Below are 16,312 nucleotides of genomic sequence, written 5' to 3'. Positions count from 1 at the left end.
TCACCCATAAAATATGTGCTGGAAAACTTTTTGAGATTCAAGGATGTTGGTGGCAAGGGATTCACTGGGATGTGCAGGCAAAACACAGCACAAAACAGAAAACCCCCAACCTCTTGGAAAGACTCTAAGGTGAGTCAAAACTGTACTTGTCAGTGACCAGCCCTTCAGCTGATTGGGGTCCGTGGGCACCGTCCAGCTGTGCCCCAGCACTGGCCCCATCCATGAGGATCAGCAACAGAAACTTCCCTGGCAGGCAGCAGTGGTTCACAGGAGAAGAGGCATCACCTTGATGATCAAATGTGATGGATGAAAGGAGAAAAATGGCGAATGTCAGTCAAGAGTCAAGTCATGCACACAGACATGTGAGAAATAGCTAGAAGACTTGAGGAAGCTTGCGTTCCCAAAGAGTGAGGACAAGCAGTCAGGAAAATGCTGTTGGTGACTGTTGTTATAAGTTTGTTTGTAACTCCAGTCTATTTTCGGTTAGAACATGAGACCTGAAGAGCAGGACCTATGTGGTACTGTCTTCACTTATGTCCCCAGCAGCTGGCACGAGAGGTCTTTGTCTAACTGCAAGCAAATGGCTTTATTCTCACCTGCCAGGGGTCGTTCTGGGACAGGTTGGGGACGCGTCTGTACACTGAAGAAGAGAAACGCCCTTTCCAAAAACTGGCTCCTGCCCAGTCAAGGGAAAAAGTGATGATTTCACAGCTCATTTCCAATCCACAGTGAAAGTAAGCAGTTGGCTCTGTTGTCATATTATTGTCACAACAATACCTATTTCTTATACACAACTGCATACCACAGCATGACTTAGCAAAAGAAGGGAGGAAAATGCTTTCTCCTTAATAGCAAGAAACATTTTGAGGTTATATTGCCTTTTAATAAAATAATTTTCTTCTTTTATATGGACTTATGCTGAACTATCTCTGGGAACTATTGCCTGTCATTGGGAGCAAGTGAGTGCTTGCAAATGTGTGATCTCCAAGATCTGCTCCTAGGAGACCAGAAGACCACAGGGAGAATGTAAGCATATGTTGACTTTAACACATGGTGCTAGCACCGTTGGACATCTGTATGCAAAAAAAAAAAAAAAAAAAAAAAAAAGAACCTAGACACGGGTTCACAAAAATTAATTTAAACTAGACTATAGACCTAGGTGTCAAATACAAACTATAGAATTTTTAGAATAAAATATAGGAGAAATCTAGGTGACCTTATGTTTGGTAATGAACTTTTAGATAAAACATCAAAACTTGGACCTTTCCTGATCCATGAAAGAAAAAAGTGATACGTTGGACTTCATTAAGATTAAAATATTATGCTCTGTTCAAGGTACTGTCAGGAGAATGAGAAGACAATCCCACATTGGGGAGAAATATTTGGAAAAAAATACGTATCTGTTAAAGGGCCAGAGTATACAAAGAAATCTTAAAATGAAACAATAAAAAAACAAACAACCCCATGGAAAAAAATAGAGAAAAGATCTGAACAGACACCTCACCTAAGAAGATCCCCAGAAGGTAGATAAGTGTGTGAAAAGACACTCCATATCATAGGTCATCAGGAAATGCAAATTAAAACAATGGGGAAGTAAGGGGAAGCAGCTAGAATGATCCATGTGATAACAGATTAGAGTTGAAGACACAGAATAACTCCTATTTAGCTTAACATGGACTCTCATGGTTACATATAAAAACACATATAGATACATATGGCTGGACATAGGTTAAGGCACACACATATATTTCTTGCTCTGTTGACTGAAAGAACATAGGAGCAACAATACCTCAATAACAAAAAGCACACATAGGGCTCAGATGCTGGTCTCTAACACCATTTGCTATTAGAAGAGACTAGGCCAGCGCTCTGGGCAGGAAATCTACAAGATAAGCCCAGAGCACCTTGTAGTGCCAGAAAATAAGGAAGTACTCAAAACACAGGAGCCAAGAGCTCCCAATGCGAAAATGCTACAACCATTTCAGCAACAAAACAAATAAAGTTGTATTGAATTATTACTCAAATTATAAAATAAATATCCCAGAGTCCATATGTATGTAAATGCATGATTGGATAAAGACAGAATCTCTTGTTACAGAATTCCAGATAATTTATGTAGATACTCTGCCTACGTGGAGCTGGAGCTTAACTCCTCATTTCTTACGTGTAGTCTGTGCATAGTAAGTTTCTTCCAAAGAATATAGTATGTAACCCAGTAATTCCTCTACTGGGTACTTACCCAAAGAAAATGAAAACATGAGTTCAGGAAGATACATGCACCCTATGTTTATTGCAGCATTATTTAAAGAGGCAAGATAGGGAAGTAACCTAAGTGCATCAGTAGATGAATGGATACAGATGTGGTGCACACACACACATTTATATACATAGTGGAATAGTACTCAGGCATAAAAAAGAATGAGATCTTGCATTTGTGACAACATGCATGGACCTAGAGGGTATTATGCTAAGTGAAATGAGTCAGACAAAGACAATACCACATGATTTCACCTACATGTGGAATCTAAAAAGCAAAGCACAAGAACAAACAAAACCCAGAAACAGACTCATAAACATAGAGAAGAAAGTGGTGGTTGCCAGAGCGGAGGTGGGAAGAGGATGGGCAAACTAGGTGAAGAGGATTGGGGGGTACAAACTTTTAGTTGTAAAATAAGTAAGTCATGGGAATGAAAAGTACAGCATAGAGAATACAGTTAATAGTATTGTAATAACGTTATACAGGGAGCGATACTTAATCATGGTGAACACTGTATAATGTATAGAATTGTCAAACCACTATGTTGTGTACTTACTTCAATAATAAAGATTTTTTAAAAAGTACAGTATGGAAAGGGAAAAATTCTGAACTTTACAGTGGAGAATCTTGACAAACACCTCAACCAGGTGATCAAGGTCAACATGGACAGTGATAAGTCATGTGTATAGTGTGTACTTTTGATATGATGTGATAAAAATGGCCCCTTCTCTCTGTGATCGTCCTCCCCAAGACCCATAATCCAAATCTAATCATAGGAAAAAACACCAGACAAATCCCAGTGTAGGAACATTCAACATACCTGACCAATACTCCTCAAAACTGCCAAGGTCATAAAAAACAAGAAAAGTCTGAGAAAACTGTAACAACCAACAGGAGCCCAAGGAGACATGACAACTAAATGTAACATCACACCTGGATGAGATCTTCGAACAGAAAACGGATATCAGATAAAGCCTAGGGACATTTGAATAAAGTGTGGACCTTGGTTAATAATTGTGTGTTAATACTGATTCATTACATGTAACATATGGACCATCCTCATGTAAAACTATAGTAGAAAAAATTGTTGGGTAGCTGGGAACTCTGTATTATCTTCTCAATTTTTCTGTAAATCTATAAGTGTTTCAAAAGAATAAAGTTTATTTTTGAAAATGTTTAGTCTCTCCTGTTATCTCCTCAAGTGACATGTCTTGGTCCATGGTCATGGGCATCCTACTGGCTTCCAAACCTGAAGGTCAGACCAAAGGCAGAATCTTAGGTCAGGTTCCCTGTCTGGTGGGCTCCCAGGGTACCCATGGAGGGGTAAGGCAGGAGCCTCAGTCCCCTGGTGCTGAGAGGAAGTGGAATAGCCTTCTTAATTCTCCTACCCTTTTATCATTTGTCCTTCTTCTCACTCCAACCCATGACCAGAAAGCTGAGAGAAGTTTCCTTTATTTCCCCTGTGTCCTGTGCTCCTCCCTCTCTGCTGCAGCCCCATGGTTAAACCTGAAAGCTGGTCAGAGGTGTCTTCTTTGCATTGGGAGAAGAATTCAAAAGTCTGAGCCTCTCATGTAGTGTGTGATTGTACAGAATTTCCCTGTCTATGGAGCTTGGCTTTGAAGCCTAGTGTCTTCCTAAAAAATCAAATCCCTGTCATCCAGCCATGCGGTAAGAAGTCTCTTGACCTGGGCTCAGCCTTGACATTAGCACGCACCAGTGTACTGTTTGCCAAAATAATATTCCTGTTAGACATTGAGTTTCCTAAAGAGAGATGGAGATTTGCCCTGGGGAGGGCCGAAGAAGGAAGCACTTGCTCTGAGAAATGAGACAGCAGGGCTGCCCCTGAGGCCAGGTAACACGCCTAAGACATGCACCAGAAAGGGTTCCTGGGGGCCTCTCACCCTGCAGGGGCCCGAGGATGGACTTCAAGGGGCTCCCATGAATTTGGATGGGAAAGAAGACATCTTTATTTTCATTATCCTCTAAATGGAATCTAGCATTTTCTCCAACTATAAACACAAGCCACAAGGGGTCCTGGTATTACAGTTACTGTGACTTTGCCACTCATTTTCCTACAAGGTTACAGCTGTGACTATTCCATAATGTTGTTTACACTCACCACCGCGACACTTCAAAATTATGAGAGTTATTACGCTCTAGATCTTATTATTTAGTGCATCAACAAAAAGCACATGAATTATTATATCATGCATTTGTTTTGTTTAATAGTTTGATACTGTACTTAAATGTAATTGATTTCCTTTGTTGTTGCCTCAATTATTCTATTTCATGCATTTAAAAACATAATTCACAGGCTTCATCAGACTGCCAAAGGGATTCATGCATAAAAATACCCCTTTAAAATATTTTGGGGGGACTCTAACAAGATTTATTTGTATATTGCAATTCCCTCTCCCTACCCCACTCCACCACATACATTGAAATTTCTCGGTTATTCCCAAGCCTTTGGTAAAACCTATGACTGATATCCATCTGCTGTGTGTTGGTGGGGCTGCAGGGATTTGACAGAAGGTACAGCAAAGGAAATCGTGCTCTTGCACCAGCACCCTGGCCCCAGAGGCTAGTAACTCCTCTGGCTGTCCCAGGAGTCCCAGGTGTGAACCCCAAGTGACGTTGTGCAGGGCTGAGATGATGGGAGCAGGTAACAAGAATCAGCTGCAGGGGGGATTGGCTCGGGAACAGACCGGAAGCCCGCCTGTTTCCCCCAACATGAGGACATAGCCCCAGAAAAGGAGTGAGGCAGACATTTGCTTAACAGCAGCACGATGTTACCAGTTACTGCTTTCCCTTAAGTGAGGTTCATCAAAAGTCTGTGCGAACAGGGGCCAATTAATTACACGCTCTAAGCGCCCCCTATGGCTGTGGACGGCACCACTTGCATAGTGATACGTCGGGAGCCCTCCATGGATTGTGCTTGTTATCACTTCTCCTGAAAACTTGGCTTGGTTACTGTCTCTGCCCATATGGCACCCACAGGTCGGGATAACTTAAAGAGACAAACACTTTTCTAATGCAATGTTCAGAATTATCCCCCGGCTTCTCAGATCACTGGGAATGCCCTTATCTTTACTACCCCTCCCAGTGCCCAGTTCTTCCATGTCCCCTGGTAGCAGAGGCACATCACTGGGAGCTGCTGGATCCAGGACCCATGAAGGAAGACTGAGGTAGCTTTACAATTCGGCCCCCAAATTCTTTGAGCCTCCTCCCACTGATACGTGAGATCTATGCCTCCACATCCTGAATCTAAGAGGACTTGAACTGCTTTGACCAACTAAATGTGCCAGAAGTGATTTTTACAAGGCAACGTTGTAAAGGGCCACCTGGTCCTCCTAGAAGGCTGGTCCCTTGATGCTTGTCTTCAAACCCAGAGGCCGTGCTATGAGAACCACAAGTCACATGAAGAAGTCACATTCTCCCTGCTGAGTCCTTCCTTCAGCCTTCCCAGCCCAGGCACCAAACGTGTGAAGAGGGACCAGGTGATTCCAGCCCCAGCCACCGGAGTCTGTCCAATGGAAGCACCAGACATCACAGGGCAGGGATGAGCCATCCCTACTGAACCCACAGACTCCATGAGTCTAAGACATTTGTTGGTTTATGACCCCCCAGAGTTTGTGGTAATTTATTACAAACCAATAGTAGCCAGACTAAAGAGAGATAAGAAGTCCAGGAGACAGAGGTTCCTATAGTGGCCACATGTGGACCACTAGACTTGGCTCCAGCAGGAGAGACTGGAGGAGAGGCACCTAATGGTACAGGCCCCAGGAGTGCTGTGTCTCTCAGTTCCCTTTGGACTCTGTGATAGGCCAGACGAACTTGATCCTGAGGCAAAGATCCAAAGGCAAAGTGCTGCTTTATAGAGCCTTCTGCTAGCAGCAAGAATATTAGGCATGCATTCCCCTGTCCCTCCCCTTCTCTGCCCCACTTTCTCAATAGGAGTAAAATACTCGAATTAAAATTTGATTTAAACACCAGGAGTGTGCTGGATGTATTTGGTCTCTCCCAACAATTCTAAATTTTTCCTAAAAGGGCTTCTGATGATAGAGAATTATGGGGTCATAGCCAAAAAACAAACAAACAAACAAACAGCTCCATGCATGTAAGAAACCTCTTTAGACATTTTTATCTTAAAAACTAGTATTCCAGGGGCTGCTGGGTGGCTCAGTAGGTTGAGTGGCCAACTTTGGCTCAGGTCATGATCTCACTGTGAGTTCGAGCCCTGCATCCAGCTCTGTGCTGACAGCTCAGAGCCTGGAGCCTGCTTTGGATTCTGTGTCTCCCTCTCTCTATGCCCCCCCCTCAAATCATGCTGTCTCTCCCTCTCTCTCTCGCCAAAAAAGTAAACATTTTAAAAACTTTAATATTTTTAAACCCTAGCATTCCACACCATAACATATCAGCTTTTGTTTGACTATTAATCCATCTTAGATCACCAGCCAGGAGGTGAATTCCTAGGGGCCAATTGGCTTATTGAACATGGAGTGCCTTTAGAGGATGCTTATTAATATCAATGTTAATCATCAATTTGTGGCATGTTTTATTAGAAGAACCACACAGAAAATAAATGGATCCTTGGTGAAAGGAGGATTTTGGAATCTCCGGGTGGGTGAAACTGATTGAAACTTCCTAGCTATGATCATTTGTCATATTTTCTGGGTAGTCCAGAATGGACACTTTGTACATCTAGAATTTTTTTGCTTCATGAAGACTGTGCTCTTGAGCCCTTGCTCTCTCACTTCCTAAAGACTGCAACTCCATTAATTATCACCTTCAAGCCCTTCTCCTCTGTTGTCACCAGCCCCTCCATTCCAGTATCCCCTGTCCTCAGAGGCCCTTCCATTGGGCAAATTCGTACAATAATTCTAGAGAGCAATTTGGCAAATCCAGTGAAAGAAAAAGCATGTATACTTTCTGACCCAGAAATTTCACTTCTAGAAAATTTATATTTAGATATACTTGCACTAGTTCATAAGGATAAATATACGAAGATGCTCATTGCAGCACTGCTGGTGGGAGCAAAAATAGAGCAGCCTCAGCAGCCATCAATAGGGCACTAGTTAAATAAATCACAGTACAACAGAAAAGCACGTAGGTAATAAATCATTAAGTGAAAAAATACTTTCTCGGAGCAAGGAGATTACTAATAACAACAAAGTGCGCATATTTGGGTGGATATGTGTGTATTTATTCTATCTATGTTGTGCAACTGCAGGGGGTGCCATTCATATCATGTTCTTGCTTTGGAACTGAACGTTGTGCCCTGGAGCTTTACCACTACCTGTGTGTGTGGGTGCATGTGTGCAAGCATGTGTGTATGTGACATGAGCCCAGGCATGCCCTGTGCCTGAATTTATCCTCACACACAAACTCTATGGTGAGTATTAATCCATCTCTTCCATGAGCCTATAAACTGCATGAGATTATTCATCTTATTTTAAGATTATTCATCTTATCCCCAGGACTCAGCACAGAGCCTGGCACACCAATTTATGAATATTGTTGTGAGCATTCCCTGGGCCTAGGGTGTATCAGTTACTGATCATTTGCATGGATCTGAGAACCAGGTATGTCCTAGGGAGACAAAATAAACATTTAGTATGTGGTTTCTAGGCTTTTACACACACACACACGCACACACACATGCACGCATGCACACACGTGCGCACACACACACACACACACACACACACACAGAGTGTTCCAGTCTCAAACTATGTTTGGAAAAGCTGAATTAAACGAAGATAAATCATGTGTTCTGCTGTGGAGCATCTCTGAGATTTTAATATGCATTGATATTCTCCAAGAGGTAGATAGATCATGGCATATCATCTGAATTTTGCTGACCGTGAAGCGCTTTTCGGGAATATTTATTTACACTGATGTTCAGAGGATCCTCAATTTGTAACATGTTGCACTAGAAGAATCATCACAAGTAAACAGAAGTAAATAAATCCTGGATGATAGAGGATTCCCAAGATAGGATCAGAAAATCTCCTGGAGAATGAGAGTCATTCTAAGTCTCTTAGCTAAGATCATCTGAAATCCCAACTGGATGGCTGGGACTGGAGGGAAGAGAAGGGAAAAGAATTGGCCAGCGCAACAAGGGAGAGCAAAGCATGCTTCGTGGTGTGGCCATGTGGCGGCAGAACCGGCCCCCTGCTCCCGGGCTGAGTCTTCTGGGGACCTGGCAGCGCTGTCAGTGAACATCCCAGAGAGAAGGGAATTGGGGTCAGCAGATTTCTGGGTTCTATTTGAAAAGTTTCTGATCTAGTAGGCCGAGCCCACAAACCACAGAGTTCATAAACTCACCCAATATATTTTGATAAGCTAAGTTTTGAACTGGCCCATATCTTGGCATTGCCCCCTTCTCACTTAACACTATCTTTTCTTCCAGCAAGAATATGATCAGTGGACTGATAGGAACAGAGGCCAGATCACAGTGAGTGAGAGGTGAGAAGTAAAAGAAAGGTGGAGAATTAGAACAAGTATAGGCAATTTTTTCAAGAAGTTTGAGGAAAATTAAAACATATCTGCTTTTAAAAAAAAAAGATAAGTGACTTTAGAACAAATGTTTGTGATTAGGGGAAGATGAGATTGAACAATAATAAAGGAGGTAAAACTGATAGAAGGAGGTGATTGGGGGTGAGAGAGGGTGGCAGAGAATAAATGTCCACATGCCTGTGGCAGTTGCTCCTTGGACTGGCAGAGAGATCCCTCTTCACTACGATGGGAAGGGAGAAAAAAAATGAACACGGATGCAGAAAAGATGACAGGAGAATGGGCATAAAGTTGAAGAGGTTTCTTCTTGGGACCTTTGTTTTATTTGTGAAGGAGGAAATATTATGAGTTTTAGAAGAGTGGGCAAAGGTTGAAACAGTCATGGTGGAGAAGATGAGGGGACCTGACCACTAGAGGAATCCAGGAGCCACACAGTGGACCCACGGGGGTTGAAGACTGTGAGTGTGTGAGGTCACCTACCCATGCCCCATCTCCATATAGGATCTTCTCTCAGAGTGTTCCACATCCTGAAGTGGGAAGAGCAATGGTAAACAGCTGTAGAGCAGGGTGTCAAAGAGAGGGGCACTCTGTGTGAGCTCTCAGAGATGGAGTGTTCTAGAAAGTGATAAGATGATGGCTGAGGCCATAAGAGTGAAGATAGAGAAGAAAGAAAGTCACTGGAGTTGCAGTTGAGGCAACATGAGGTGAAAATATTGGCTGATCACTCACAGGTCATCTCAGTTTCCTCAGGAGAGATACAAGGCTTAACAAGCTACTAAGGTATTCAAGAAGTGTGTTGAGGATCAGAAGGAAAATAGGGGATGGCAACTAGGAGAGACTGGAGGCGAGATTTTTACACAGTTCTTAAGGGATTGTGACATGAAGGTCTCTCAATAGCCTATTCAAGTGAAACATGTCACTCTTCCTCTCAGGAGTCCTCGAGGACCTCCCCATTCTCCCAAGTGTGCACGCGCGTACACACACACACACACACACACACACACACACACACACACACCTTGCTCCAACAAGAACTGGTACTCTTCTCTGTGTTAAGTACTGAGATTCCCCATAAGACATTTTACAAAGGTTTTTGTGAGGAAAAAAAAAAACTGAATACCACTGATGAGGCCCAATGCTTCCTAACCCAACAATGAGCCCAAGTGAGTTGATGGAGGTGCTCACCACTGCATCCCACTTCAGTACCCTAGGTGTGCACTCTCCCTTAAGATGCCCCTAGGGCTACTGCTCACTGATGAGGCATCCTTGTTAGGGCTAATGAGCTGAATGCTATTAAGGCCCACCAGAGCCTGGGACTCAGGGGAGGGAGCAGTGGCCATAGCCACCTTTTTGGGACAGGGTGGAGAGCATGAGAAAGAGAATGAGGATGGGCAGGCTGGGGGAGGGCAGGTTCTGGTCGATTCCAGCCTTGCTAGGGAGGCCAGCTTAGTGAGCAGGCAATAAAGGTTGAGTTCCTTCTGTCTCTCCTATTCAGGACCTTAAATCACGGAGGAGTTTATGGGTCCTGTTTATTGTAGAGACTCTTTTTATAAGCTATTCAGAACAGGGGTGGGAGGGAGAAATAGGGAGAGAAAAATTCCCTTTGAATTTCCATTGCTTTCAGAATCAGCAGTTTAATGAGTCATGCATTCTGAATCCTTGCTTTGTCTACACGTTTTCATTTCAAAATACTAAAAACACTTTGTTTGGAACACGGACTATTTTTAGTTCATATATCAAGAGTGCACATCCATTTCTCCCCATATTAGCTTCCTTCAGACTGGGTTGGGGTAGCACCATAGTGGTTGGGCTCTTTACTTAGCTCTAGTTTGTGGAAGCCACAAGGGCATCTCTCTGTTCCCTGGGGGCTCCTTCCAGCTGGCCATCGGGGGGGGGGGCCTACTGACAATCCATGAGTCAGCTCTAGAACTGGCCCAAAGACCCCAGATCCCATCGTCTGGGCAAAAGGGGGAAACATCCCCTCAGACCTCCACGCTGAGAAATTAGCACCTTAGCAGGCTAGCAGCAAGTCATAGCTTCATGCTGTGCACCCTTGTAAGATTCAAGGAAATTAGGTCGAAGTGAAGGAGGTCCACATGTATAGGTCATCTTCCTCAGGTAGACCAAGAGAAAGTCCACCCTCACCTTGGAGAAGACAGGAATAGACAGTCTGCAGAATTCTTCTGTAAATCTCAGCTGGAGATCTGGGAGGAAGGCTGGGGGTATCAAGGGGTACCCTACTTCTCTAGTCCCTGCCCTCTGCATAGGGTCTCTCTCCACACTGCACTTAGTGCCCCCAGCCAGTGTTAGCTACCTCACTGCTTTTGTTCCATCAGTGACAATTCTCTCCTCTGCACACCACCTTCTAAATGTACCAGCTTAGAGCATTAATTGCAAGTACCTTACCAGCACTTAATGGATAACCAGCCAACTTTCTAGAATGGGGTACAAAATCCAATATCTCAAGGAACTGGGGTGATGAGGTACCCACTTTGGTCATTGCCTTCCTCTCCCGTGTGTGTATTTATAGTGGAAGAAACCAGGTCCATGCCCTCTGACTCTCTTTCCCTGGACGCTGTTGATTGGATCAGGAGTGGACAGCATTGAGCCTAGTTCCGGGGAATTTGGAATTGAGACCATGCTGATTCTCAGTTGAGGCTGGTTACCAAATTGGCAGCTCTGTGCCATGGATAGTTTTTACGTGGACAGAGAAACTGAGGAGATATAAACAGGCAGAGAGAAACAGCTTTCTTGGGTTTTCTATATCCCCCTAGACCTTCATTCCAGCCATCTCTGAGGGTTTGGATTCCATGAGGCAACCCCCACACCCCTCACCCCTACCTAAAGTCTTCCAAACATATTTCCCTTTTCATCTAGGGGCGTGACTCTACCCGACTCCATTACTTGCAACAAAAATGGTACTCAGAAGAGAGAGAATGACCTGGGGCAGGAAGTTGGGACACATTGAGGAGATGCCTCCCTACTTTATAATCTTGCCTGCTTGGCTCGTGCCAGGCATAATCACATGAGCCACCACACAACATGGCCCAATATCATCCTCTCTGAAGGAGCGTCCCTGCTAAGGAACAAAGGACAGGGAAACAATGTGCTCCACAAGACATCGCTGCTGGGGACTGGTGTGAGATGTTCCCGGTGGGCTGCACCCCTGTCCCCTCCATGCCCAACCCTGTACAGAGACCCAGATGATCAAAGCCCCCCTCCCGTGACCCTATCTTATCCTTCATTCTTCTTCTTCGTCGTCGTCGTCTTCTTCTTCTTCTTCTTCTTCTTCTTCTTCTTCTTCTTCTTCTTCTTCTTACATTTATTTATTTTTGAGAGACAGAGCATGAACAGGGGAGGGGCAGGCTCCAGGCTCTGAGCTGTCAGCACAGAGCCCAACACGGGGCTCAAACCCACGGATTGTGAGATCATGACCTAAGCCCAAGTCGGACACTCAACCAACTGAGCCACCCGTCATTCTTCTTTTTAGGTTCCTTGCTCTACATGCTGCACAAGGAAATCTTTGAGAAATATGTGGGCATGCCCTTCAAGGAAGGAGTAAGTGACTATGGGTTTGTGGTGATGTGAATGCGTGATAGGAACAATCCAAGAGCCATAGAGGCTCCCAGCGTGGGGTCCATAAAGAAGTAATGCCAACCCTCCAGGAGAAGCTGATGGTGCAGGAGAAGCAGATTCTTTCCATCTGGGCTACTGCTGGTCCTGGAGACAGGTGAAACTAATCTGTCCGGTTCATGCCCATTACAGCTCTGACCCCAAATCCTAAATCCCAATGCCACAGGAGCAAACGAGGAAATATTTTTTAATGTGGAATCTGTCCCGAAAAATGGTCGTTCTGACTCCATCAGACTTCTTTGTTGCTTCCTGTATGATATCATCATATCCAATAGGGTAGATGACTATCCTTTCCATCTTTGCCACTTGCCACGGCCCCCACAGGTCACGCAGCAGCATGTCTCTGCCCCTGTCCTGACCTCCTCCCCTCCACATGCCCCCTACTTTCCTAGGGCAGGCACCCAGGATTCGATCACTTATCCCAGCCTGAGGAAAGGCCAACCAGGAGATTCAGCCTTGGGTTGGACCATTCTTCTTCTTGGGGCTCCGCTCCTGCAAGGGTGAGCTGGGATGGGGAGGCCCAGCCCAGGTCCATCCTTCCACCCCTGGACCACCCTCCTGAGCAGAGCCTCGCTCTGAGTCTGCCCTTCAGCACACCATGCCCTTGGCTGTCGGTCTCATCAGCCCCCAGCTTAAACAATAAGTTGTGCCGGCAGAAGGTTCTGGATTGAACCTGCAGTCTCATCCCCAGCCCCTGGGAGAAAGTACTAAAAATCAGGAGCTGCAGTCCCCAGAAATATGCCCACTTCCTTTTTTCCCCTGCAGCCCAACCATAAACTCACGGCCCCCACCATCAACGTAAACTTCTGGCCCCTCCTGGCAGCTGGTGGCAGAGAGGGCTAGCAGGGCCCCTTCCCAACAGCCTGAGGGAGACCATTTCTGAACATATCCTATTATATGACTCACCACAGACCAACTCCTTGATGCCAGCATCACATAGATCAAAATTTCCCTCTGCACAAAACCACCCCGAGTTGAAATTCCTCTTGAGTTTTTATAGCCTTGAATGTCTCCAAGGGAAAGAAAGAGAGCAGGACCGAACCCCAGGAAGCCTGTGGCTGGGAGCACCCAGGACCCCTCCCTCTGAACTGGCCTGTAAGTGGGGAGAGGCAGGCAGGCCAGTGGTGACGAATGTAAGTTTTGGAGTCAGAGAGATTTGGGCAGGAATCCCGGATTTACCTTTGCCTATGCTGTCTGGAGCAAGTCGAACGTCTGTCTGTCTTTTCTCCTGTAAGAACGGGGTTAATAACACTTCTCTGGGGTGATCGTGAGGATTCCTTGAGATTATCTTTGTCAAGATCCTGCCCCCATGCTGTCACCTGGCACTCTAGAAATGACTCTATAAATGACTCCAACAAGCACCCCCTAACCTGATCAGCGCCTGACCGTCAGTTTGCAAACCCATCCACATATCTCAGATACAGCCCACGGCAACCCGTCAGGCTCAAGGCGTGCAGTGACATCTCTGTGCCCAGCTGGGACAGCCATTCTCTCAGGACCCCTCCCAGGTGTCCTGTCCTCTCCCCCACCCACAGGACACTCAGACACTCGGCAGCAAAAGCTCCCAGCCCCCCCTGCACCACCCCCTACCTGAGGGCTGAAAACAATCAAGTCCTGAGCAAACACTCGAGAAAGCGCTTTCTCCGGGGGGTTTGGGGGGAGAAGACTTGCCAAGTGGGGAAGTCGGGGGCCTGGGTCCTCGGCGGCTCCTCTCCCCCTCCGGGGGCTCCTCTGCCCCCCTTTTCCTCATTCTCAGGCTTCCCCTCTCCAGGTTGCTCGGGCAGCCGCATCGGAGGTCCAGGGCGATGTTCTCAGGGAGATTTGCGGGCACATCAAGGGAACCTCAGCGGAGACACACACGGTCTGAAAAAAGTTGACAGAAACTTACTGCCCGCACGGTGCTGCCTGGTAATTTACTCTGAGTCAGTTGCCTCAATAATTTACACCCTCCCTTCTGTGTTTATACAGGACAATGATAGCAGCACAATCCTGGCACAAGAACTAGAATTACAGTTGTGACAGATGTTTCGTTATTAATAAGGGCTCAATGTCACCGGAGGGTATTACACAACAAACCAATAATGTGCCTTTGGAAGCAATCTCTGGAATATTTACAGGTACTTTTCCGTTCGAATTCCCAGGGGCTCGCCTTCCTATCCAGCCAGAGCAGCCAACGCAATTGCAACTTGCAAGAAAGCCCAGCGCCTGGCCAGCGTAATTTGTTGCCTGGCTGTTGACCTCAGCAGAGCCACAAAACAAGTGGGGGCCAGAGTTAGAAATGGCATTCTTAGGGAGAGGACTCTGGCCAAGCCTCCTAGCTGCAACGCCGCTCGCCACCCCAGGGCAATGGTCATTCTATCTTCCACAGACAAAACTAAGAGCATCCAAGACTAGTTCTCCTTCGCCAGCTTCCGTTGAGCCCACTGGGTTCCCTTCATGTCACCATTTCTCTTTTTCTCTCTGACGTCTGGTTAACCCTTTCTTGTCCTCTGCGACAGGGCTCAGGTTAAAACACCCCTCATCTGTGCCCACTTCTGCCGTTGCCCACAGCCTCTGCCCTGCTTTCCCAGCAGCACCACTTTGAGGAAAGTTCCAGGCAGGAAGTAATTCACATGCACCCTGTGTCATGTGGGCCCAGACGGGGACAACCTTAAGATAATTGATGTACGATGAGCGCTTATTGAACTAACACGTAATCAATATTGGTCCTCCTTGGTTCCATATTGAAGTTAAAAGGAAAAGAAAATAAAACAGTCTCAAGAGATCCAAAGCACAGAGAGTTCAGCGGGAAGGGTCTTGGTGATGAGCCCAAATGGGACCTGGTCACCCTGCACCGAGTCCTTGTCTGAAAGAGCTGGCCCCTGAGGTGTCTGCACATTGCAGTCAGCAGTGGCCTGTCCTGGCAACAGGCAGATGGGTCTCCTGTCCTCACTCTGGGACCCTGCTCATCGCCTCCTGGGGAAAGGCTCCCACCTCTGCTTCTAGCCTTCCGAATCTGATGAGATGTCTATTTCCATGTCTGGGGAGCATTTCCCTGCAGAAGTCAGCTCACAGGGGATAAGGCTCAGAAAATGCCTTTAGGAGGGGCACCTGGGTGGCTCAGTCAGTTAAGCATCCGACTTCAGCTCAGGTCATAATCTCACAGTTTGTGGGTTCGAGCGCTGCATTGGGCTCTGTGCTGACAGCTAGCTCAGAGCCTGGAGCCTGTCTTCAGATTCTGTGTCTTCCTCTCTCTCTGACCCTCCCCTGCTCATGCTGTCTCTCTCTCTCTCTCTCTCTCTCTCTCTCTCTCTCTCTCTCTCTCTCTCTTTCTCTCTCAGAAATTAAAAAAACGTTAAAAAAATTTAAATGCCTTTAGGAAACACAAAGCCTTGGGGCGCCTGGGTGGCTCAATCAATTAAGTATCTAACTTTGGCCCAGCTCACGATATCACAGTCTGTGGGTTTGAGCGAGCCGTGCGTTGGGCTCTGTGCTGACAGCTCAGAACCTGGAGCCTACTTTGGATTCCATCTGTCTCTCTGTCTCTGTCTCTCTCTCTCTCTGCCCCTCCCACACTCACACTCTGTCTCTCTCTCAAAAATAAATAAACATTTACTGGGAAAACTGGACAGCAACATGTAGAAGAATGAAACTAGACCAGTCTCTTACACCATACACAAAAATAAGATCAAAATGGCTGAAGGACCTGAATGTGAGACAGGAAACCATCAAAACCCTCGAGGAGAAAGTAGGGGAAAACCTCCTAGACCTCCACCGCAGCAATCTCCTACTTGACACATCCTCAAAGGCAAGGAAAATTAAAGCAAAACTGAACCCTTGGGACTTCATCAAGAATAAAAGCTTCTGCAAGGCAAAGGAAACAATCAAGAAAACTAATAGGCAACCAACAGAATGGGAAAAGATAGT

General features: G+C 45.8%; 1 protein-coding gene across 5 annotated transcripts in view; it reads right to left on the bottom strand.

Moving 5' to 3' along the window:
• The window catches only part of CALN1 (calneuron 1), a 508,077-nt gene that overhangs the window by 454,014 nt on the left and 37,751 nt on the right, over positions 1-16,312 (bottom strand). For 3 of the 5 annotated variants that reach the window (XM_029948318.1, XM_029948322.1, XM_029948319.1), the window contains exon 2: positions 14,078-14,269. The exons of 1 other annotated variant lie outside the window; for it this stretch is intronic. In XM_029948318.1, coding sequence (XP_029804178.1) covers positions 14,078-14,196 — 119 coding nt within the window. In that variant the 5' untranslated portion in view covers positions 14,197-14,269. One more of the 5 variants, XM_029948320.1, reaches the window with a different exon arrangement.

The sequence above is a fragment of the Suricata suricatta genome, chromosome 8 (genome assembly GCF_006229205.1).
Source record: "Suricata suricatta isolate VVHF042 chromosome 8, meerkat_22Aug2017_6uvM2_HiC, whole genome shotgun sequence".
In the NCBI taxonomy this organism is placed as follows: domain Eukaryota; kingdom Metazoa; phylum Chordata; class Mammalia; order Carnivora; family Herpestidae; genus Suricata; species Suricata suricatta.
Note: the sequence above shows the minus strand (reverse complement) of the source record. Positions and strands in the feature narration are given on the sequence as shown.